Source organism: Aethalodelphis obliquidens, unplaced genomic scaffold (assembly GCF_003676395.1).
Source record: "Aethalodelphis obliquidens isolate GAN/ISIS:26980383/991018 unplaced genomic scaffold, ASM367639v1 scaffold2, whole genome shotgun sequence".
Taxonomy (NCBI): domain Eukaryota; kingdom Metazoa; phylum Chordata; class Mammalia; order Artiodactyla; family Delphinidae; genus Aethalodelphis; species Aethalodelphis obliquidens.
The window spans coordinates 53926261-53950948 of record NW_020837946.1 but is presented as its reverse complement, the minus strand read 5'-3'; the positions used below and the strand labels follow the sequence as shown (position 1 = coordinate 53950948).

The following is a 24688-nucleotide window of genomic DNA, read 5'->3' as shown; positions in this document are numbered from 1 at the left end:
TATTGTGGTAAAATATACACAACCTAAAATTTACCATTTTAACATTTTTTAAGTGTACAGTTTAGTGGCATTAAGGACATTCACGGTGTCGTGCAACCAACACCATTGTCCATCTCCAGAATCTTTTCATCTTTCCAAACTGAAACTCTGTGCCCATTAAAGACTAACTTCCCCTTCTCCCATCCCCCAGTCGCTTCTACTTTCTGTCTCTATGAATTTGACAACTATAGGTATCTCATATAGAGAAAGCCAATTTTAATGACTGGTTTTATTTTCTAAAAGCCCCTTAGTTTTATTCTTACAATGAAAAATATCTATTGAGCACCTATTATATACTAGGTACTGTGCTAGGCATTGCAGAGATAAATGGTGAGTAAAAGTAAATATAATCCTTCCCTCTTGGAGATGACGGCCTAGCAGGGAGGTAGATATTAAGGGAACAATCCCATGTTGTGGACTTTCGCAGGAGAACACACCAACATACAGTAGAGGAACACTTGCCACTTGTCTTTCTGTCCCATGTGGAGCATAGGTCATTCTACGAGACTGAGAAAAACAGTGATCCATCTCACACTGTTCTAGTATTTCTCTCCACTCACTGACGTCCATCTCTGGTTTGAGACGAGGTTCAAATAACCCTTCTGGCATAGACTCAAAAGAATATTGAAGCTGAAAGGGATCTCATTGATCCCAACCTACTTGTTTTATAACCACTTCATTCTTTGCCTTTCCTCAGCATTTTGGGCACATTTTTCCTTAATTAACAATTACTGGTTTTTGTCCTGTGGCTACTACTTGCACATGAGTAAGTTATGTCTTGCCTTGACTTTGAGTTCTTCATTTTAGCCCATGGTCCTGTTCTGGACATATACTTTACAGGTGATTTTTGAGAAATAAATGTGTTTTCAGATTGAAGATTAGAAGCAAACCAAAACAATGTTCCTTCTACTATCCCACAGATATGACTTACCCTCAGAGAAAGCATAATCCCAGCTGAGAGAAAGTGGTTTCCTTCAGCCATTTAGAAAAAGTTTAAACCCTGGGTCTAAAGCCAGAAGTTCTTAAAAGTTTTTCTCATTAAAAAAATTACTAACAGGATAAAATATTTGCAGATGATGTGATCAACAAGGGCTCATACAACTCAACAACAACACAACAAAAATCTCCCAATCGAAAAATGGGCAGAAGATCTTAACAGACATTTCTCCAAAGAAGACATACAGATGGCCAATAGGCACATGAAAAGATGCTCAACATTGCTAATTATTAGAGAAATGCAAATCAAAACTACAATGAGGTATCACCTCACACCAGTCAGCATGGCCATCATTAAAAAGTATACAAGTGGGCTTCCCTGGTGGCGCAGTGGTTGAGAGTCCGCCTGCCAATGCAGGGGACACGGGTTCGTGCCCCTGTCTGGGAAGATTCCACATGCTGTGGAGCGGCTGGGCCCGTGAGCCATGGCCGCTGAGCCTACGCGTCCGGAGCCTGTGCTCCGCAACGGGAGAGGCCACAACAGTGAGAGGCCCACGTACCGCAAAAAAAAAAAAAAAAAAAAGTATACAAGTAATAAATGCTGGAGTGGGTGTGGAGAAAAAGGGAACCCTCCTACACTGTTGGTAGGAATGTAAGTTGGTGTAGCCACTATGGAGAGCAGTATGGAGGTTCATCAGAAAACTAAAAATAGAATTACCATATCATCCAGCAATCCCACTCCTGGGCATATATCCAGACAAAACTCTAATTCAAAAAGGTGCATGCACCCCTATGTTCATTGCAGCACTATTTACAATAGCCAAGACACGGAAACAACCTAAATGTCCAGCGACAGATGAATGGATAAATAAGATGTGGTACATATATATACAATGGAATGCTACTCAGCCATAAACAAGAACGAAATAGGGGCTTCCCTGGTGGCTCAGTGGTTAAGAATCCGCCTGCCAATGCAGGGGACACGGGTTCGAGCCCTGGTCCGGGAAGATCCCACATGCCGTGGAGCAACTAAGCCTGTGTGCCACAACTACTAAAGCCCACATGCCTAGAGCCCACGTGCCACAACAAGAGAAGCCTGCACACCTCAAAGAAGAATGGCCCCCACTCGCCGCAACTAGAGAAAGCCTGCGCAGAGCAATGAAGACCCAACACAGCCAAAAATAAATAAAATAAAAATTTTTAAAAAAGAACGAAATAATGCCATTTGCAACAACATGGATGGACCTAGAGATTATCATACTAAGTGAAGTAAGTCAGAAGGAGAAGGACAAATACCACATGATATCACTTATATGTGGAATCTAAAATATGGCACAAATGAACTTATCTATGAAATGGAAACAGAATCACAGGTATAGAGAACAGACTTATGGTTGCCAAGGGGGAGGGAGCTGGGGGGAGGGATGGAATGGGAGGTTGGGTTTACCAGATGTAAGCTATTATACACAGAATGGATAAACAACAAGGTCCTACTGTATAGCACAGGAAACTATATTCAATATCCTATGATAAACCAGAATGGAGAAGAATCTAAAAAAAAAAGAATGTATATATATATATGTATAACTGAATCACTTTGCTGTATAGCAGAAATTAACACAACATTGTAAATCAAATATACTTCAATAAAAAAATTACTAAATAAACACATATTCCGTAGGGAATGCCCCTCCTTCTTTTGGTTTTCCTACCACAGCTTAGTGCCTCTCCTTCCATCTCTCCCTGAATGTAGAATGTTTATTTTCCTTTTCTCAGAGACTTTGATCCTACAACCTCCTGTTCAGACTAAGGATCTCCTCTATGCCATTCTGACAGCCTCTGTTTGAACACTTTTTCTGAATGGGTGCTTTCTTTGAAAAGAAGTTTATGCTTTATTTGTGTTAAGAATAACTTCCTGTATTTATCACAGATCTGCCTTCACTCAGTATCCACCAATACATCAGAACTGACCTCTTGGAATGACATAGAAGATGTCCGACTGCCCTCCTCTTTTAACAGCCCTTTGACTATTTAGAGAATTGGTCCTGCAACCTCCAGGTCTTATTCTGCCTTAATTCCTGGAACTTTCTTCATTCTGGTCACCTTCGGAGGTCCCACTTTAATGAGCTACAAACTCCTTCATGGGTGGGGAGGGACATTTGTTGATCTGAGGGTCATGCAGGGGCAGGCAACTCCTCAATGACTTCTATGGGTAACATAGGCCCCTCTGGAAAAGAATAATGTGTAAAAATTGAAGTTTTGCAACAGGCTTAGGAGGAATTTGGATAAAAGTCTGAGCTAGTTTCCCTACTCCTCACTCGCTCCTGGGGAGGAAGTGACTTACCTAATTGTGGGTTTGGAAGAAGAGACTGAGCCTGCTCAGCTCTGTCTCTTTGAGTGCCTCTCTTTTGGATGTGCCTTCCGTCAAGTGGGTGCATCCACACTGGCTCTAATGCAGGAAAAACCTCTGTAAGGGAAGCCTGTGTTGTCTAGCTGTGCACCCAAGTGGCTGAGTAGACAAGTCTGTCTCAACCAGAGATGAAGTTTGGGGAAACCCACTAGAAAAGTCCAAGCCCTGTCCTCCAGTCCAGCTTTTACTGGTTACTGATTCCTGACTCCTGTGTCTCACTTTCAAATGGTGCTAAACTCAAGAAGGTAATCCAAGGATATTACTTTTTTTCACTCCCTATAATTCCTGAAGTAGAAAAATACTTTCCACCAAAAATACACTACCGGATAACTTCCACTGACAATAAGAGAGAGTTTTCTCAAATCTTTTTCTAGAAACATTTCAACTTTTGTTTATTTCCAGGATTTACTTACTTTTCAGGTGGAAAGTAAGCAGTGGAATCATCTCCTTGATCTACATGATATGTTTTTATGAAAGTGACTTTATTAGTTTTTTGTTTGTTTTTATAAGAATCACACGGGTCTATTGATTCACAATGTTTTTAATCAACTAAAATGTCCTACTTCCTCTGTCTATTAATACCACTGATAAAAGTGTTGAACACTGCAGAGTTTAGGACAAAGCCAACTGTCTCCCCAGGGCAAGGCAAACTGTCTTCCAGGTTGACACTGATGAACTATTTAACACGCTTGGGCACAATTATAACCTGACCAAACGCCCATTCAATTCACATTTCTCCACTTACCTTAAGAGACATATCGTGAGTGTGTTTATCAAATGACTTCCTGAAACCACAATAAATTTTGTCTATGGCACCAACCTAGAGTTTTCTATTAAATAATCATCTCAGAAAGCAAAATAAGGTGAATTTAACCCAAGTTTTTCTGAGTAAATCCCTGTTGGCTTTTGACACTTCTGTCTTTATTCTCAAATGCAAATAGGCGTTCAGTTTTTAAGTCACCATGGAATTTTACAAAAATCACTTTTAGAACTCACTGAACTATAGTTTCCTGGATATACTAATTTTCCTTTATGAAAATGGTTTCCAGACATTCACATATACCAACTATCTTTTATATTTCTCCACCATAAAGCCATTTTTTGCTATTAGGAGAAAAAAAGTGTGTTTGTGTGTGTGTGTGTGTTTCCAGAAAGGGGTAGATAAATCTGTGATCTCAGCACAGACAGGGAATATTTGCATTAATCTGATGAGTTCTGGCAAAGTGTCCGGGAAACTGATTTAACTCACCAAAACATCGCTCATTCTCAATTTCTTTCCCGTATAGCCTTGGCTGCTCTTTGTCTTTGTTGATTCCTTTTTCTTTTCCCACCTTCTAAAAACACGAATGATGTGTAATCTTGTCTTTAAGTTTTCTAATCTTCTCTATATACTTTTCCACTCAAAGATATCACCCTATGAGATCTAATGATCATTAACTTTTAATTAATATTATATCTAATGATCATTAACTTTTAATTAATCCTAAATCTATAGCCTTAGATCGTATCTCTGTCAGGATTTCTGAACTTTCATTTCCACTGATGGACATAATCACTTGACTCTACAATCATTGCCCTGTAGGCAAAACTCTCTCTCTTATTGTCAGTGGAGCATCTGGAAGAGAAAATATAATGATACTCTACATCCATTGAACTAAGTGTGTAGCACCAGTTCTCCAAGTCCGTAGGGTGGGGAGCCATGTTTGTGGTAAATTTAAGGGAATTCTACGAGGCTTTATCTTCTAAAATATCTCCACAATAGGTAATCTTATCTTGGTTTATGATTTAATGAAGGTAAGTGGGAAGTGGATAAAGAAAGATATTGAACATAGGGCTTGGTCTATGAAAGGCTTTTCTGGGGAAGGCTCTTGGAAGGGGATTTGGGCAGTCAAGGAGTGACTTGGTACCCTTAAGCATTTGGGGAGGACAAGGTAAGAGAGAACAGAAAGGTGGTGAAGAACCTTTTGCCCTTCCCATTATTTTCCAAAGCAAATGTCTCAAGAACATCTTACTCCTCCTACCAGGTGATCAGGATTACTGCAAGAGGGCCCAGGGACTGTCCTCACTCACTTTGATAAGAGCACTCCACTGAATTGTTTGCTATGAAAGCACTTCCATGCTGCTACTTTATTAATCACTGTGTAATAGATGAATGGAAAGAGGGAAAAAATTTGGCATGGGAATCTACAGTATCATTACAAAACAGCTTATTTATATGCAGCAGTTTCTTGGAGCTCCCTTTTGGTCTTGTGGAAAAAGTTACATGGCTGAAATTCAGGAGAATTGGGCTGCCTGCCCAGTTCTGACACTACTTCCTGTGAATTTTGGAGGGCAAAATATTTAATCTCTTTGGGCCTCAGTTTCCTCAACTGTAAAATGAGATTTGATCAGATGATTGTTAAATCCCTTCTAGCACTAGAATTCTGTAACTCTAAATGCTGGTATCATAAGCCTTACATAGTTCTGTGATTTTAGGCAAGGCTTTTAATACTCTGTGCCTCTGTTTAACCTTAGGGGTTTTTAGATATTCCTGTGGATTCCGCTTCAGTGCTCACCTTAGGGAATAAAACACCATCACTAATCTGTTAGCAGTGCAATGGGCACTGCATTTACTGAATTGCTTAATTCTACCAACTGTATTTTTTGGGTCAGAAAAATGAGAAGCACTTTACTATCTCCAGGAAAAAATCCTGTGATGAACATTTTCTTGTAATAGTTTGGTGGAATTGTTCTTTCTGACTCAAATAATTTTCTGAGGAAGAACAATACCATTTAAGGGTATCACAATTGAATGCAGTGATTCCCACATAAGCTTTTCACTTGGTGCTTCTTGTTATCTGCCCACATGGTGTTTCATGAACTTGTTACAGCTGACCTATAGTATAAATGATAGAGACAGTAAGAGGGTAAATGTGGTTGAGCTGTTTAAAAGTGAAGATTACTGCTGCCCTTTCATTTTGCCAATTGCACGAGAACATATACATGAAATGAGGTCAATGAGAGATCATAGTGTAATTATGGATTTTCACTTTTATCCTAAATATCTGATGATCTATCATGTCTTTTAATTTACGTTAAAGTAAAAGTGATTTCTCAATGAAAGAAAATCTTGCTTTTTTTATTTAAAGGAATCTGTTTCTTTAATTTTTTTCTAAGAAAAATAAATAAAAACAAGAAAGCCATTTTTACTAAGTATAAATGAGTGTGTTTGCTTTGGCAGCAATCACTTTTGTTTCTAATCTTACTAAATGTGTGTGGTTGACAATGTAGAAAAGTGTGCAGAATTAAAAAAAATAAATAATATGTTGTTGGATTTAGTATCTCTTATAACTTAGTTAAGAAAATGTGATGCATTTAATGTTATTCTTTATTATTTCGACTAGTTAGTCTCAGTCAAGGTTGATTTTGCTCCCCAGGGGCCATTTGATAGTTTCTATAGACATTTTTGGTTGTCACAACTGGGTGGAGAGCAGGTACTGCCGGCCAGGAGTGCTGCTAAACATCCTACAATGCACAGGACAGCACCCACAACAAAGGATTCTTTGGGCCAAAATGTCAGTAGTACCGAGGTTGAGTAATCCTGGTTTAGACAATCAGAGTAACCAAAGATCATTTGATATAAGGCTAAAGTCCAACAAGATGATCAAGGTGTGGCAGCTTTCCTTTGCCTCAGAGAGGAATCAGGGTTTAAATGCTACAAGCCCATCCCACGAAAAAAGCCAGCTTGCTTAATTAATGGTACTTGCTGCCTGGTGGTTGTGTAATTGCACTAGACCTTGACATAGGTTTAACCTGCAGAAAAGGACATATAAAGAAGCTCTTAAGTACTGTATTTAGTTTAAGAAAAGGTAAGTCTTTCTCCATGGGATGACTGCAACAAGTGGGGAGAAATTTTTTAAACTCTCATGTCACAAAGAGTATATTTTATTTTATTTGGGAGCAGTTGAGAAAAATGTCAACTCTGCTTGCTCTTTCAGTTCCTTGGGAGAGACACAAACATTGGGAGCAAACTTGGCAAAGCATAAAGTCAAGAGCTAATTATAGTCCAGCAGCTATGAATAGATAGTGAGCAACTTATACTGAAAATCCATCATGATGTGATTTAAATAATGCTTTTGAAATGCATATGCATTTTGTGAATATTTGCGGTTCTTGCTGCATGCTTAATTTATCTGTAATGCATAGGCTTTAAAATAATTTAACATTTCTCTAAATACTTTAGTATTTATATTTCAGTTGCATTCTATGTTTTAGTACATATGAAATATCATCTTAGAGGTAGATTCTATGGCAACAAGATACAATCTATCAATAATTTCATGTATTAAGGTTTTCCAGGGGATAGTGTAAAACAACAAAGTCATAACTTGGTGGTATGATAAAAGGGAGAAGTAAAATTTGAAGTTGGGATTGAAAGGCAGCTAAAGATGGGAGAAACAAAAATAGTTTGGGGAGATGGTGTGGTGTTTGAATGGCTGTCCCAATGCCACTGTGAAATGCTATGGCTCCAGTATTCAGTGGGAGGGACTCAGAGGGAAAGAGCACAGATGAGAGACGAAGGACTAAGTAAGGGGTAGAAAAGAAGGGAAGAGGACACTCACATTTCATTTACACTGGAAGATTCAGATCGATAATAAGGCTTCAATTCATTTTTTTTCAATGCACAATGACTCTAACCTCAAAACAAAAGTAATGAATAACTGAGGGTACATAGTTTTCTTTACCTTATTCCTTCCTTTATTGAATATTGTCCGCTTATTTCTCCCTGGTTCTTTTAGTAGGTCAATGCAATCATCGTGGAAGCCTTCCAAATTCAGATTCATCTTTAAAACATTTCCCTGATGTACAAAGTGAAGGTTAGTGAGAGCCTGGGCCAGGAAAGTTGGGGGAACAGTGCCACACAATAACCACTTGGAAGAAAACACAGACCACTTGCAATCTTTCAGTAAATGTATTCCTCAAGAGACTGGCGTACTCCCACGATGTGATTTATAAAATTCTCTTCAAGCTCACAGTTCCCTTCCTACCTCACTCCTTTGATAAAGTTGATTGCCAGTAAAAATAGGTTGTTCAAAGGCCCAGCTGGAAAAAAGTCATTGTTATAATAGGATGCACCTACAGGAGCATTCTCTAGAGAGAAAAATCATTGTGCGTGGCAGTTTAAACCATCACAAAAATCTAGGGGAGCAGCCATGAGGAGGAAATGACTGAAGATTCTGATGGAGAACAAAGTAGGAAATTCAGAGTATTTAGACAAGCAAAATGTTTGGGAGACTCATGAAAAGAGGAAGGTAATATAATTGAGTATGGTAAAGAAAAAAAACAATTGAGAACAAACGATGCTTTGTGGGTGGTGATATTTTGCTCCTACAGTTCATGGGGCTCCATTTTAGTCATGGAAGTAGAGGGTGTTTGCTAACTGCTGAGGAGCCAGTGTAAGAGCTTTGAAGACTTTGTGAAGATGAAAGGAGCCACAGGTACACCAAGTGACAGGACACCAGTTTAGGATGAGGTTATAGGGCAACAGAAGATACTCTTTACCACCTGGAATACAGGCATTAGACGGGCCTTAAAGAAACAGGCATGCTTCTCAAAGTGTACATGTTACACCAACTTGGAAGATTTGGGGAGACATTTACTGGGGAGATTTAGCTTTTACTCCCAACTCTAAAAATTAAACTGGTTTGTATTACTGGATAAATTACTCTGCTTTAGTACACACTTGATACCTAATTCCAAAGTGGAACGTATATTGGTACAACCACTATGGAGAACAGTATAGAGGTTCCTTAAAAAACTAAAATTAGAACTACCATATGATCTAACAATCCCACTCCTGGGCATATATCCAGAGAAAACTATAATTCAGAAAGATACATGCACCCCAAATGTTCACTGCAGCACTATTTACAATAGCCAAGACATGGAAGCAACCTAAATGTCCATCGATGAATGACCGGATAAAGAAGATGTGGTACATATATACAATGGAATATTACTCAGCCACAAAAAAGAATGAAATAACGCCATTTACAACAACATGGATGGACCTAGAGATTATCACACTAACAGAAGTAAGCCAGACAGAGAAAGACAAATATCATATGATATTACTTATATGTGGAATCTTAAAATGAACTTATTTATAAAATAGAAAGAGGCTCACAGGCATGGAAAACAAATGTATGGTTACCAAAGGGGAAAGGGGGGTGGGGGGAAGGATAAATTCGGAAGTTGGGATTAACATATACACACTACTATATATAAAGTAGATAACCAACAAGGACCTGCTGTATAGCACAGGGAACTATACTCAATATTTTGTAACAACATATAAGGGAAAAGAATCTGAAAAGGAATACACACACACACACATTCAGTTATATATATACAAATGAATCACTGTGTTGTACACCTGAAACTAACATGATATTGTAAATCAACTAAACTTCAATAAATAAAATAAAATAAAATAAACCAAACTGGCAGTTGTGGAAGGAGTACTAGATTTTGAATTATAACTAAGTTCATACTGCAGACCCACCACTACTGAGTGTGGGTCCCCAAGCAAAGCACTTTTACCCTCTCTGAACTTCACTCTAAAACAAAGAAAACAACATCTACCTTATTACCATCACAAGGTTATTTGGAAATCACTGAGGCAATATTTATGAAAATCCTTTGTAAATCTCAAAATGCTAAACAAATAGAAAGGATTATTATCACTGTCTCAGCCTTGACAGGGATTTCTAGGTCTGCTTTTTAATAACCCCCTGCAAAAGAGAGCCACAGAATCAACCTTAAAAACATAAAAACCATACATGTATGCTCTCATAGAAACATCTGTAAAGTGTTAGCAAGCATCATTTGACAGGCTTTTTGTTTAGGCCGTAACTTGTAAGGGCAATGTTGTTTTGTTTTTTAATTAAAAAAATTTTTTTTTAACATCTTTATTGGAGTATAATTGCTTTACAATGGTGTGTTAGTTTCTGCTTTATAACAAAGTGAATCAGTTATACATATACATATGTTCCCATATCTCTGATGCCCATTTCTCTTGCCAAAGAGGCCATTCCTCATTTTAATGTCCACCCAAACCAAACTTTTTTGGGCTATTGAATGATTTTTTTTTTTTTTTCTGTACCAATCCTTTGAGCATTTACTACAAATGCCAAAACCCTTTCGGGAGAACCTGTTTTCAGCAAAGCATAGTGTTAAATGTTGTGTGGGATGCTAAATTGAACGGGGTTTCCTCAGGTATAATCAAGGAGAGAGGCTGGGATGATCATGGTAGTTATATGCGATGATTATGGTAGGAAGAAACACAGGAGCTATAGCACAGCGATCCCCAAGCTTTTTGGTACCAGGGACCGGTTTCGTGGAAGACAATTTTTCCACGGACTGGGGGGTGGGGGACGGTTTTGGGATGATTCAAGTGCATTACATTTATTGTGCACTTTATTTCTATTTATTATTACATTGTAATATTTAATGAAATAATTATACAACTCACCATAATGCAGAATCAGTGGGAGCCCTGAGCTTGTTTTCACTTGCCACTCACTGATAGGGTTTTGATATGAGTCTGCAAACAATTGATTTATTATGGTCTCTGTGCAGTCAAACCTCTCTGCTAATGACAATCTGTATTTGCAGCTACTCCCCAGCGCTAGCATCACCGCCTCAGCTCCACCTCAGATCATCAGGCATTAGATTCTCATAAGAAGCGCACAACCTAGATCCCTCGCATGAGCAGTTCACAGTAGGATTTGCGCTCCTATGAGAATCTCATGCCATTCATCTGACAGGAGGCGGAGCTCAGGTGGTAATGCGAACGACAGGAAATGGCTGTAACTACAGGTGAAGCTTCGCTCGCTCGCCCGCACTCGCTCCTGCTGTGCGGCCCGGTTCCCCTGCGAAGTGACACAGCTAAGGAAGGAATTGTGGAGGAGGCACTATTTGGGTCTGGCTTTGAGAGATGAACAATTTAGGTCAGAGAGATAGAAGGCCATGCACATGAGGTACAGTGGCCTGCCCTTACCCATGGAGAATATGTTCCAAGACCCCCAGTGGATGCCCAAAACCATAGATAGTACCAAACGTTATATATATGTACTATGTTTTTTTCCTATACATACATACTTATGATAAAGTTTAATCTATAAATTAGGTTGAGTAAGAGATTAATTAAAATAACTAATAATAAAATAGGATAAGTACAGCAATATACTGTAATAAAAGTTACATGAATATGGTCTCTCACAATTTAAAACTTATGAATTGTTTATTTTTGGAATTTTTCATCTAATATTTTCAGACTGAGGTTGTCTTCAGGTAATTGAAACTGAGGAAAGCAAAACTGTAGATAAGCGGGAACGACTGTAAAAGTTTAGAAGCAGGAGACCTGGGAATGTGGGGTAGGAGACCAGTGAGATAGGAACCTACAATGAATGTAGAAGCACAGTGGTTTGGAAAGACCATCGGCCCCAGAACATTGGAAGGCCTTGAGTCCGAACTTTATCTGGTAAACAAGGAAGAGTTTGTAGTGAAGTGTTCTGAATGTAAAAATGACACTAGCAGGCTCATCTAGCAGGAGTGAATAATTAGGAGGCTGCTGACTAGCACAAAAGAGAATCCAAGTGATAGGTTAGGAATGAGAAAGAGAGGGTGCAATGCTGACTCCAGGGGTGTAGAAGGAAGGGGGAAAGTGGAAGGGGGCAGAGGGAATAGAAACAGCTTTCAGTAAGAATAGCCATGAAGGTGAAAAACTGGAAAGGACTATCACTTTAAGAGAGTCGATTTTATTTAGTGGAGCTCACTTGGAGATGTACAGCATAAATGAGAGGGATGCTGTAGATGACAGCAAAGAGTCAGAGGAAGCAGCCATTTTCAGGCTGCGTATCAGAAATCAGAAGAAACACATCCTCAGGGGGTGGGGTGAAGGTGGGGAGGAAACGATTAATGCTGAAAAAGATAATACAAAATATATGGTGCATTCATACATTACTGGTGGCATTATCATTGTAAAACATCTATGAAAAGCAAAGAATTTTTGCGTAGGTAATAATACAAAAGAGAGAAAAAAGCTTCATGTACAAAGATGCTCACTACAGTGTTACTGAAAATGGTAAAGAATTTGAAAAATCTAGATTCTCAACCAAAGGAAAAAGATAATTTGATTGGGTGCCCACTGAATTAAAAGCTTAGCAAACCATTTAGGGACTTCCCTCGTGGTGCAGTGGTTGGGAGTCTGCCTGCCAATGCAGGGAACACAGGTTCAAGCCCTGGTCCGGGAGGATCCCACGTGCTGCGGAGTAACTGGGCCCGTGTGCCACAACTACTGAGCCTGTGCTCTAGAGCCCACGAGCTACAACTACTGAGCCTATGCACCTGGAGCCCATGCTCCGCAGCAAGAGAAGCCAGTGCAATGAGAAGCCCGCGCACCAAAATGAAGAGTAGCCCCTGCTCGCCGCAACTAGAGAAAGCCCGCGCGCAGCAACGAAGACCCAGCACAGCTATAAATAAATAAATAAATAAATAAGCAAGCTTAGCAAACCATTTTGAATGGAATGTCACTCAAATTTATGACATGGAAATTCATACAGAAAAAATAGTTGCTGAAAATAAATATAATTCTGCTCCAAGCTGCAAGAGCACCATTATGTCTCAATACCAACAGCAATCACAACAATAATCACAGGTGTCTTCACATTCAATCCTCAGGGCTATCCTGTTATTAGCTTCCTCTATTTCCTCCATTTTATAGATCAGGAAACTGAGACTCACGGCCATTAAGGAATTTACCCCAATTCATTCACAAATCCAATAATTTGGAGAGTTGGTATTCCTAGGGGGCTGTGTTTTATTCTAGAGCCTGTGCTCTTGATTACCTTGCCATTATCTCTATCCTAAACAACTGGTTCTTTCAGCCAGTTCTGAAAACAGCACTAATGAAACCAGTTTTGACACAACATAGACAAAAACAATATATATATACATACATATGTATATATATATACACACACACACACACACATATATATATACATACATTTCTCTCTTTTAACCAGATTTTACCTACACATAGTCATAAACATATTTTCTCTCTATTTTTTTTACCATCAATTTATTTATTCCATGAAAGATGCCAATGATTAGTTTAATATTTCCATGAAGCTAAATGTTCAATGACTATAATACCTGAAGATTAGTTTTATTTTCTCCAAGGCCACAATTTGGAGGAGAAAAAATAACATGTTCATTATTTATGAGCGAAAACGTAAAACTACTTAATATAGACTTTGATCTTAATGGCACACATTTATCCTTTAGGATATGATCCATGAAAATATAAACAAGACACCTTAATAGTTTACTCCTTATACTCAGCAATATTTTTCTCTGCAGTGATGGAAAAGAAACAGAATTAATTATCAGAAACAACCATATAATTATGTTAGAAAGCTGTGAAACAAATGTGCACATTATGTCCCTTGAGAATTTCCGTTAGAACATCTTTGTACCAGAAGACACTTGATAAACACATTTTTATTTATATCACTTAAAAATACATATTCTGGTAAGAAGAAATTACCTTTTTTTCTTCAAGCTCTGTGAGAGAGCTACATAATTCAGTAACAGATTCAAGAACCTCTTTATGTTTGGCCACTATTTTCTCAGCATATTTCTGCCCTTCTTCAAAACCTGGGGAGGAGAAGGGTTAAATCTATTTTTAAAGCTCAAATCCTTAGCAGAAAAAAAAATCCCAGGCATTAATTGATCTCCCCAGTGTCCAGCATAAGGGCTGGTAAATAGTAAGTGCTTACTAAATACTTGCTGAACAGATAAATAAATAAAGGCATTACTGGAAAAACCAAGTATTCTAGAAAAATGGTTACATTTGCTGTGCCATGTCCCTCTTATATAACCTAAATAATGTTTCTATATTAATATTCTTAAAGCTCCATTCTAACCAGTTTTCTCCTTTTCAGAACATTCAGTGGTTCTTCACTACCTAGAAAAGTATACATTCCAGGCCCTCCATAATATGGTTTTAACCTGCCTCTCTCAAAGGTATGTCACCCTAATTCTCTCACATATTTAACCTCTGGACAAACTGAACCAGCAACTTTTCTCTCAAAACCCCCATAGCCACTGAGTATTCTTTTCTGTACTGGGAATGCCCTCACCATAACCCCATCTCTGCTTGACAAATCCTACCCACTCTCCAAGGTCTACCTGAAATGCCAACGTCTTTGTAAAAATGTTCTTAATCTTTCCCAACTGGATTTTACCTCTTCCTATTGGGATAATGATACAAATATCTATCACGTAGTGAGTGCTTATTATTTGCCTGTGGCTAGGCATTTTATATGCATTAGCTAACATAATCCTTCTCTGGTAGGTTCTACTGCATTTTGCAAATGAGAAATGCAAGGCTCAACAGAGCCTTTTCAGGTGACCCAGACAATAATTGGAGGAGAAGGGATTTAAACTTGGCCTACTGGACTCCACAGTTCAGACCAAACTAGAATTATACATTGTTATGGGCTGAATTGTGTCCCTCTCAAAATTAATATGTTGAAGACTCAACACCCAGTATCTCAGAATATAACCATATTTGGAGATGAGGTCTTTAAAGAGTGATAAAGTTAAAAAGAGGCCATTAGGGTAGGGTCCCAATCCAACATGACTGGTGTCCTTATAAGAAGGAGAGACACCAGCAAACCAGGGTGCTTGTGCACAGAGGGATGCCCATATGAAGAGGCAGCAAGAGAAGAGAAGCCTCAGTAGAAACCAACTCTGTGAGCACCTTAATCTTGGACCTCTAGCTTCCAGAACTGTGAGGGAATAAATTTTTGTTGTTGAAGCCACCCAGTCTGTGGTATTTTGTTATGGCAGCCCTAGAAAACTAATACACACATTTTATACCCTTCTCACTGCATTTACCATATTGTGATTTCTAGGTACAGACTGTCGATTCTTGAATGATGGAACTAAGTCTTATATGTCTTTATATCAAGCACAGCTCTGAGTACATAATAGGTACTCAAATTTTTTTTGCGATAAATTTATTTGCATTAAAATTCTGGGTTCAATAATGCTATAAGAATTGATATACTATTTCTAAATTATCTTACCTGATGCAAATTCTAAAAAATGCATAACTTCCATACTGAACAGATGAAGACTCATGCCATTCATTTATTCATTCAGTGATTCATTTATTCAGCAAATATTTGTTAAGCACTTAGTATATACCGTAATGCAGTGAACTCCCTTTTCTCAAGGAGCTTACACTCTAGTAAGGAGAGCCAGACAACAGACAAATAACCATACAATATGTCAGTTGGTGATAAGGCCTTGGAATACAAACAGAGCAGGATGTGGGATCTTGCATAATGGGAGGGTAATGTAACTTTTATGGTGTCATGTGAGTACTTCCCATGTGCTGAAGTTGAGTGGCACTGAAACATAGTGATTAAATATACTTCCCTTACCCTCAAGGAGCTTATGGTCAGTTGAGAAGACAGACAAATGGAAAGGTAATTATGCTACAGTGTGAAGAATACAATAACAGAGGAAAACATAAACCATCTTATAGAAGCAGAGTGCCTCCAGAATTTTTTAGTACACTTATACGGTAACTATAGTAGGAATGAAACATCACATTAGTCTTCTTTAATTTTTCAATCTATATTTTATTGTTCTTATGTTTCTACCCTTTTCTCTGGAAAATCATTAATAATTCATTCTCAGTAATTTGATGTTAGGGAGTACAGTATATATCGTTCCACAAAATTTTTATGTCTATCCATGCATAGTGCTTCATGTAATAAGAGAAAATGTCCACCTGACAGCAGCTGTGGACAGCCAAATGAAGCACCTGTTGCTACCTTCCTTTGGGGCTAGATTTGCCCTGTCACTAGGAATTACTCTTGGCCTGTAGTTAACAATGTCAGGGAATTCATGAAAGTTATTCCTTTGTACCCTCAAGGACTGTCAACCCCCATGGGCCTTTTAAATGGGGCCTTCCCTCAGATAGAAAGACTTCTCAGACTGACAAAGTCATGGATAAGAGGAAAGCACAACCAGCGAGATGGTCGTTTGAGTTCTCCCATTTATTCCACAAGTGAGAGGAAGACAAGGGAAAATCTTCCAGCTCTTTCTCATATCCACAAACCATAACCCTCATAGAAGTGAGAGGGCTGTAGACCTCAGTCTTAGCTTTCTACCTACTTTAAGTATAATATTATGGGAGTTTTGTATTTTTTTGAGGAATCACCCTAGTGGAAATTAGATTTTTTTGTCTACATAAGCTGAGTATTGTTCTGGTTTTATTACCCTGAAGATGAACAACAAGAATGGGGAACAAAGCAGAATTTAGAAGGAGGGTTTACAAATGGTCATTAAAAATCCACAGCCTTCATCTCCTACAGCCAGGAGTTCCTTCCTCTATTCACTACAGTTCACTTTTGCTCTTATCTTTAAACTTTTCCTTGAATAGGTTGGGGTAGTGAGGACCCTGAGGGCTTGCCATGCTCTGCTTTCCGCTGGATCAGGTTCACTAGAGATGTGTTCAATAGTGAATCAGTGGGTATCTTAAAAGAGACCTCACCATATAAGCGCTGAGCCAGGTCACTGATTTCCTGAATCCTTTCTTCTTGCTGAGGCACTGAGGGTGTGATAAACTTTTTGAACTGCTGAAGGAGAATCTCCACAGCTTCCTTGGTCTTGCACTCTGTGGAATATTTTCTAACTCTTACAACTGTGGCACTTGCATCTTCATACCAAAAGTGACACTAAATTAAAATGGGACAAAGCATAGATTAAAGAGACACCATCCTTCCAAAGTTCTTCATTTTGATCACTGAAATATCAAATTTCAATTTCCTCAAACTTTATATTCACATTAGTGTGAACTCTTTAAGTCCTAAGAAGGAAAACACCACAACGTGATCATATACTTTTGCACTTGGAAATTAGAGTCAGGTAAGAAAGTAGAAGTATGGAAATCACTCTGATTTTCCTGCCTTCTTAGGTTTGCCTGAAGCATAATTCCTAAGAGGAATGTTGCAGACTTACAAGAACAGGCAGTCTGAAAAAGCATGTGGGAGGAGCTTCAAGATGGCGGAAGAGTAAGACGTGGAGATCACCTTCCTCCCCACAAATACATCAGAAATACATCTACATGTGGAACAACTCCTACAGAACACCTACTGAACGCTGGCAGAAGACCTCAGACCTCCCAAAAGGCAAGAAACACCCCACGTACCTGGGTACGGCAATAGAAAAAAGAATAAACAGAGACAAAAGAATAGGGACGGGACCTGCACCAGTGGGAGGGAGCCGTGAAGAAGGAAAAGTTTCCACACACTAGGAAGCCCCTTCACTGGCGGGGATGGGGGTGGCAGCGGGGGGCGGGAAGTTTCGGGGCCACGGAGGAGAGCGCAGCAACAGGGGTGCAGAGGGCAAAGCGGAGAGATTCTCGCACAGAGCATCAGGGCCGACCGGCACTCACCAGCCCGAGAGACTTGTTTGCTCACCTGCCAGGGCAGTTGGGGGCTGGGAGCTGAGGCTCGGGCTTCGGAGGTCGGATCCAGGGAGAGGACTGGGGTTGGCAGCATGAACACAGCCTGAAGGGGTTAGTGCGCCATGGAGGGCCGGGAGGGAGTCCGGGGAAAAGTCTGGACCTGCCGAAGAGGCAAGAGACTTTTTCTTCCCTCTTTGTTTCCTGGTGCGCGAGGAGAGGGGATTAAGAATGCTGCTTAAAGTAGCTCCAGAGACCGGCGCGAGCCGCGGCTATCAGCGTGGACCCCAGAGACGGGCATGGGACGCTGGGGCTGTTGCTGCAGCCACCAAGAAGCCTGTGTGCAAGCACAGGTCACTATCCACACTGCCCCTCTGGGAGCCTGTGCAGCCCGCCACTGCCAGGGTCCCGTGATACAGAGACAACTTCCCCAGGAGAACGCACGGCGTGCCTCAGGCTGGTGCAACATCATAACCGGCCTCTGTTGCCGCAGGATCCCCCCGCAGTCCGTACCCCTTCCTACCCTCGGCCTGAGTGAGCCAGAGCTCCCGAATCAGCGGCTCCTTTAACCCCGTCTTGTCTGAGTGAAGAACAGACGCCCTCAGGCAACCTACACGCAGAGGCGGGGCAAAATCCAAAGCTGAACCCTGGGAGCTGTGCAAACAAAGAAGAGAAAGGGAAATTTCTCCCAGCAGCCTCAGGAGCAGCGGATTAAATCGCCACATGCAACTAGATGTACCCTGCGTCTGTGGAATATCTGAATAGACAACGAATCATCCCAAATTGAGGAGGTGGACTTTGGGAGCAACGATATATATATATATATTTTTTCCTTTTTCTCTTTTTGTGAGTGTGTATGTGTATGCTTCTGTGTGTGATTTTGTCTGTATAGCTTTGCTTTTACCATTTGTCCTAGGGTTCTGTCTGTCCGTTTTTTGTTTTTCTTTTTAGTATACTTTTTAGCACTTGTTATCAATGGTGGATTTGTTTCTTGGTTTGGTTGCTCTCTTCTTTCTTTCTTTTCTTTTTTTATTAGTTAAAAAAATTTTTTAACAATTATTTTTTATTTTAATAACTTTTTAATTTTATTTTATCTTCTTGTTTTGTTCTTTCTTTTCTTTCTCCCTTTTATTCTGAGCCATGTGGATGACAGGCTCTTGGTGCTCCAGCCACGTGTCAGGGCTGTGCCTCTGAGGTGGGAGAGCCAAGTTCAGGACACTGGTCCACAAGAGACCTCCCAGCTCCACGTAATATCAAACGGCGAAAATCTCCCAGAGATCTCCATCTCAACACCAATACCCAGCTCCACTCAATGACCAGCAAGCTCCAGAACAGGATACCCTATGCCAAACAACTAGCAAGACAGGAACACAACCCCATGCATTAGCAGAGAGGCTGCCTAAAATCATAATAAGTCCACAGACACCCCAAAACACACCACCAGATGTGGACCTGCCCACCAGAAAGACAAGATCCAGCCTCATCCACCAGAACACAGGCACTAATCCTCTCCACCAGGGAGCCTACACAACCCACTGAACCAACCTTAGCCACTGGGGGCAGACACCAAAAACAATGGGAACTAGGAACTTGCAGCCTGTGAAAAGGAGACCCCAAGCACAGTAAGTTAAGCAAAATGAGAAGACAGAGAAACACAGCAGATGAAGGAGCAAGGTAAAAACCCACCAGACCTAACAAATGAAGAGGAAACAGGCAGTCTACCTGAAAAAGAATTCAGAAAAATGATAGTAAAGATGATCCAAAATCTTGGAAATAGAATGGAGAAAATACAAGAAACATTTAACAAGGACCTAGAATAACTAAAGAGCAAACAAACAGTGATGAACAACACAATAAATGAAATTAAAAATTCTCTAGAAGGGATCAATAGCAGAATAACTGAGGCAGAAGAACAGATAAGTGACCTCGGAGATAAAATAGTGGAAATAACTACCTCAGAGCAGAATAAAGAAAATAGAATGAAAAGAATTGAAGACAGTCTCAGAGACCTCTGGGACAACATTAAACACACCAACATTCAAATTATAGGGGTCCCAGAAGAAGAAGAGAAAAAGAAAGGGACTGAGAAAATATTTGAAGAGATTATAGTTAAAAACTACCCTAATATGGGAAAGGAAATAGTTAATCAAGTCCAGGAAGTGCAGAGAGTCCCATACAGGATAAATCCAAGGAGAAACACACCAAGACACATATTACTCAAACTATCAAAAATTAAATACAAAGAAAAAATATTGAAAGCAGCAAGGGAAAAACAACAAATACCATACAAGGGAATCCCCATAAGGTTAGCAGCTGACCTTTCAGCAGAAACTCTGCAAGCCAGAAGGGAGTGGCAGAACATACTTAAAGTGATGAAGGGGAAAAACCTACAACCAAGATTACTCTAACCAGCAAGGATCTCATTCAGATTTGACAGAGAAATTGAAACCTTTACAAACAAGCAAAAGCTAAGAGAATTCAGCACCACCAAACCAGCTTTACAACAAATGCTAAAGGAAACTCTCTAGGCAGGAAACACAAGAGAAGGAAAACACCAACAATAACAAATCAACACAATTAAGAAAATAGTAATAGGAACATACATATCTATAATTACCTTAAATGTAAATGGAGTAAATGCTCCAACCAAAAGACATAGAGTGGCTGAATGGATACAAAAACAAGACCCATATATATGCTGTCTAAAGAGACCAACTTCAGACCTAGGGACACATACAGACTGAAAGTGAGGGGATGGAAAATGATAATCCATGCCTATGGAAATCAAAAGAAAGCTGGAGTAGCAAGTATCACATCAGACAAAATAAACTTTATAATAAAGGCTATTACAAGAGACAAAGAAGGACACTACATAGTGATCAAGGGATCAATCCAAGAAGAAGATATAACAATTGTAAATATTTATGCACCCAACATAGGAGCCCCTCAACACATAAGGCAAATACTAAAAGCCATAAAAGGGGAAATGGACAGGAACACAATCATAGTAGGGGACTTTAACACCCCAGTTTCACCAAAGGACAATCATCCAAAATGAAAATAAATAAGGAAACACAAGCTTTAAATGATACATTAAACAAGATAGACTTACTTGATATTTATAGGACATTCCATCCAAAAACAACAGAATACACATTCTTCTCAAGTGCTCATGGAACATTCTCCAGGATCATATCTTGGGTCACAAAGCAACCCTTGGTAAATTTAAGAAAATTGAAATCGTATCAAGTATCTTTTCCGACCACAATGCTATGAAACTAGATATCAATTACAGGAAAAGATCTGTAAAAAATACCAACACATGGAGGCTAAACAATACACTACTTAATAACCAAGAGATCACTGAAGAAATCAAAGAGGAAATCAAAAAATACGTAGAAACAAATGACAATGAAAACACGATGACCCAAAACCTATGGGATGCAGCAAAAGCAGTTCTAAGAAGGAATTTTATAGCAATACAATCCTACCTTAAGAAACAAGAAACATCTCAATTAAATAACCTAACTTTACACCTAAAGCAATTAGAGAAAGAAGAAAAAAAAAAAACCAAAGTTAGCAGAAGGAAAGGAATCATAAAGATCAGATCAGAAATAAATGAAAAAAATGAAGGAAACTATAGCAAAGATCAATTAAACTAAAAGCTGGTTCTTTGAGAAGATAAACAAAATTGATAAACCATTAGCCAGACTCATCAATAAAAAAAGGGAGAAGACTCAAATAAATAGAAATGAAAAAGGAGAAGTAACAACTGACACTACAGAAATACAAAGGAGAAGTAACAATTGACACGGCAGAAATACAAAGGATCATGAGAGATTACTACAAGCAACTATATGGCAATAAAATGGACAACCTGGAAGAAATGGACAAATTCTTAGAAATGCACAACCTTCCGAGACTGAACCAGGAAGAAATGGAAAATATGAACAGACCATTGACAAGCACTGAAATTGAAACTGTGATTAAAAATCTTCCAACAAACAAAAGCCCAGGACAAGATGGCTTCACAGGCGAATTCTATCAAGCATATAGAGAAGAGCTAACACCTATCCTCTCAAACTCTTCCAAATTATGGCAGAGGGAGGAACATACCCAAACTCATTCTACGAGGCCACCATCACGCTGATACCAAAACCAGACAAAGATGTCACAAAGAAAGAAAACTACAGGCCAATATCACTGATGAACATAGATGGAAAAATTCTCAACAAAATACTAGCAAACAGAATCCAACAGCATTTTAAAAGGATCATACACCATGATGAAGTGGGGTTTATCACAGGAATGCAAGGATTCTTCAATATATGCAAATCAATCAACACGATACACCATATTAACAAATTGAAGGATAAAAGCCATATGATCATCTCAATAGATGCAGAGAAAGCTATCAACAAAATTCAACACCCATTTATGATAAAAACCCTCCAGAAAGTAGGCATAGAGGGAACTTACCTCAACATAATAAAGGCCATATATGACAAACCCACAGCCAACATCGTCCTCAATGGTGAAAAAGTGAAACCATTTCCACTAAGATCAGGAGCAAGACAAGGTTGCCCACTCTCACCACTCTTATTCAACATAGTTTTGGAAGTTTTAGCCACAGCAATCAGAGAAGAAAAAGAAATAAAAGGAATCCAAATCGGAAAAGAAGAAGTAAAGCTGTCACTGTTTGCAGATGACATGATACTATACATACAGAATCCTAAAGGTGCTACCAGAAAACTACTAGAGCTAATCAATGAATTTAGTAAAGTAACAGTATACAAAATTAATGCACAGAAATCTCTTGCATTCCTATACACTAATGATGAAAAATCTGAAAGAGAAATTAATAAAACACTCCCATTTACCATTGCAACAAAAAGAATAAAACATCTAGGAATAAACCTACCTAAGGAGACAAAAGACCTGTATGCAGAAAATTATAAGACACTGATGAAAGAAATTAAAGGTGATACAAGTAGATGGAGAGATATACCATGTGCTTGGATTGGAAGAATCAACATTGTGAAAATGACTCTACTACCCAAAGCAATCTACAGATTCAATGCAATCCCTATCAAACTACCACTGGCATTTTTCACAGAACTAGAACAAAAAATTTCACAATTTGTATGGAAACACAATAGCCAAAGCAATCTTGAGAAAGAAAAACGGAGCTGGAGGAATCAGGCTCCCTGATTTCAGACTATACTACAAAGCTACATATGGTACTGGCACAGAAACAGAGATATAAATCAATGGGACAGGATAGAAAGCCCAGAGATAAACCCACGCACATATGGTCACCTTATAAAGGAGGCAAGAATATACAGTGGGTAAAAGATAGCCTGTTCAATAAGTGGTGCTGGGAAAACTGGACAGGTACATGTAAAATAGTGAAATTAGAACACTCCCTAACACCATACACAAAAATAAACTCAAAATGGATTAAAGCCCTAAATGTAGTGCCAGACACTATAAAACTCTTAGAGGAAAACATAGGCAGAACGCTCTATGACATAAATCACAGCAAGATCCTTTTTGACCCACCTCATAGAGAAATGGAAAGAAAAACAAAAATAAACAAATGGGACCCAATGAAACTTAAAAGCTTTTGCACAGCAAAGGAAATCATAAACAACATGAAAAGACAACCCTCAGAATGGGAGAAAATATTTGCAAATGAAGCAACTGACAAAGGATTAATCTCCAAAATTTACAAGCAGCTCATGCAGCTCAATATCAAGAAAACAAACAACCCAATCCAAAAATGGGCAGAAGACCTAAATAGACATTTCTCCAAAGAAGATACCCAGATTGCCAACAAACACATGAAAGAATGCTCAACATCATTAATCATTAGAGAAATGCAAATCAAAACTACAATGAGATATCATCTCACCCCGGTCAGAATGGCCATCATCAAAAAATCTGCAAACAGTAAATGCTGGAGAGGGTGTGGAGAAAGTTGGTGGGAAGTTGAGGACTGTTGGTGGGAATGTAAATTTATATAGCCACTATGGAGAACAGTATGGAGGTTCTTTAAAAAACTAAAATTAGAGCTACCATATGACCCAGCAATCCCACTACTGGGCATATACCCTGAGAAAACTGTATTTCAAAAAGAGTCATGTTCCACAATGTTCATTGCAGCTCTATTTACAATAGCCAGGTCATGGAAGCAACCTAAGTGTCCATCAACAGATGATAGGATAAAGATGCTGTGGCACATATATACAATGGAATATTACTCAGTCATAAAAAGAAACGAAATTGAGCTATTTGTAATGAGGTGGATAGACCTAGAGTCTGTCATACACAGTGAAGTAAGTCAGAAAGAAAAAGACAAATACCGTATGCTAACACATACATATGGAATTTAAGAAAAAAAATGTCATGAAGAACCTAGGGGTAAAGCAGGAATAAAGACGCAGACCTCCTAGAGAACGGACTTGAGGTTATGGGGAGGGGGAAGGGTGAGCTGTGACAGGGCGAGAGAGAGTCATGGGCATATACACACTAACAAACGTAGTAAGGTAGATAGCTAGTGGGAAGCAGCCGCATGGCACAGGGATATTGGCTCGGTGCTTTGTGACAGCCTGGAGGGGTGGGATAGGGAGGGTGGGAGGGAGGGAGACGCAAGAGGGAAGACATATGGGAACATATGTTTATGTATGACTGATTCACTTTGTTATAAAGCAGAAACTAACACACCATTGTAAAGCAATTATACCCCAATAAAGATGTTAAAAAAAAAAAAA

The 24688-nt window shown here is 39.1% G+C and overlaps 1 protein-coding gene across 1 annotated transcript in view; it reads right to left on the bottom strand.

Moving 5' to 3' along the window:
• CCDC141 (coiled-coil domain containing 141) overlaps positions 1-24688 on the bottom strand; it is a 212240-nt gene that overhangs the window by 12191 nt on the left and 175361 nt on the right. The window contains exons 20-21 of the mRNA XM_027126979.1: positions 17004-17187; positions 13980-14089 (exon numbers count right to left, since the gene is read on the bottom strand). Coding sequence (XP_026982780.1) covers positions 13980-14089; positions 17004-17187 — 294 coding nt within the window. The remainder of the gene's footprint in view (positions 1-13979; positions 14090-17003; positions 17188-24688) is intronic.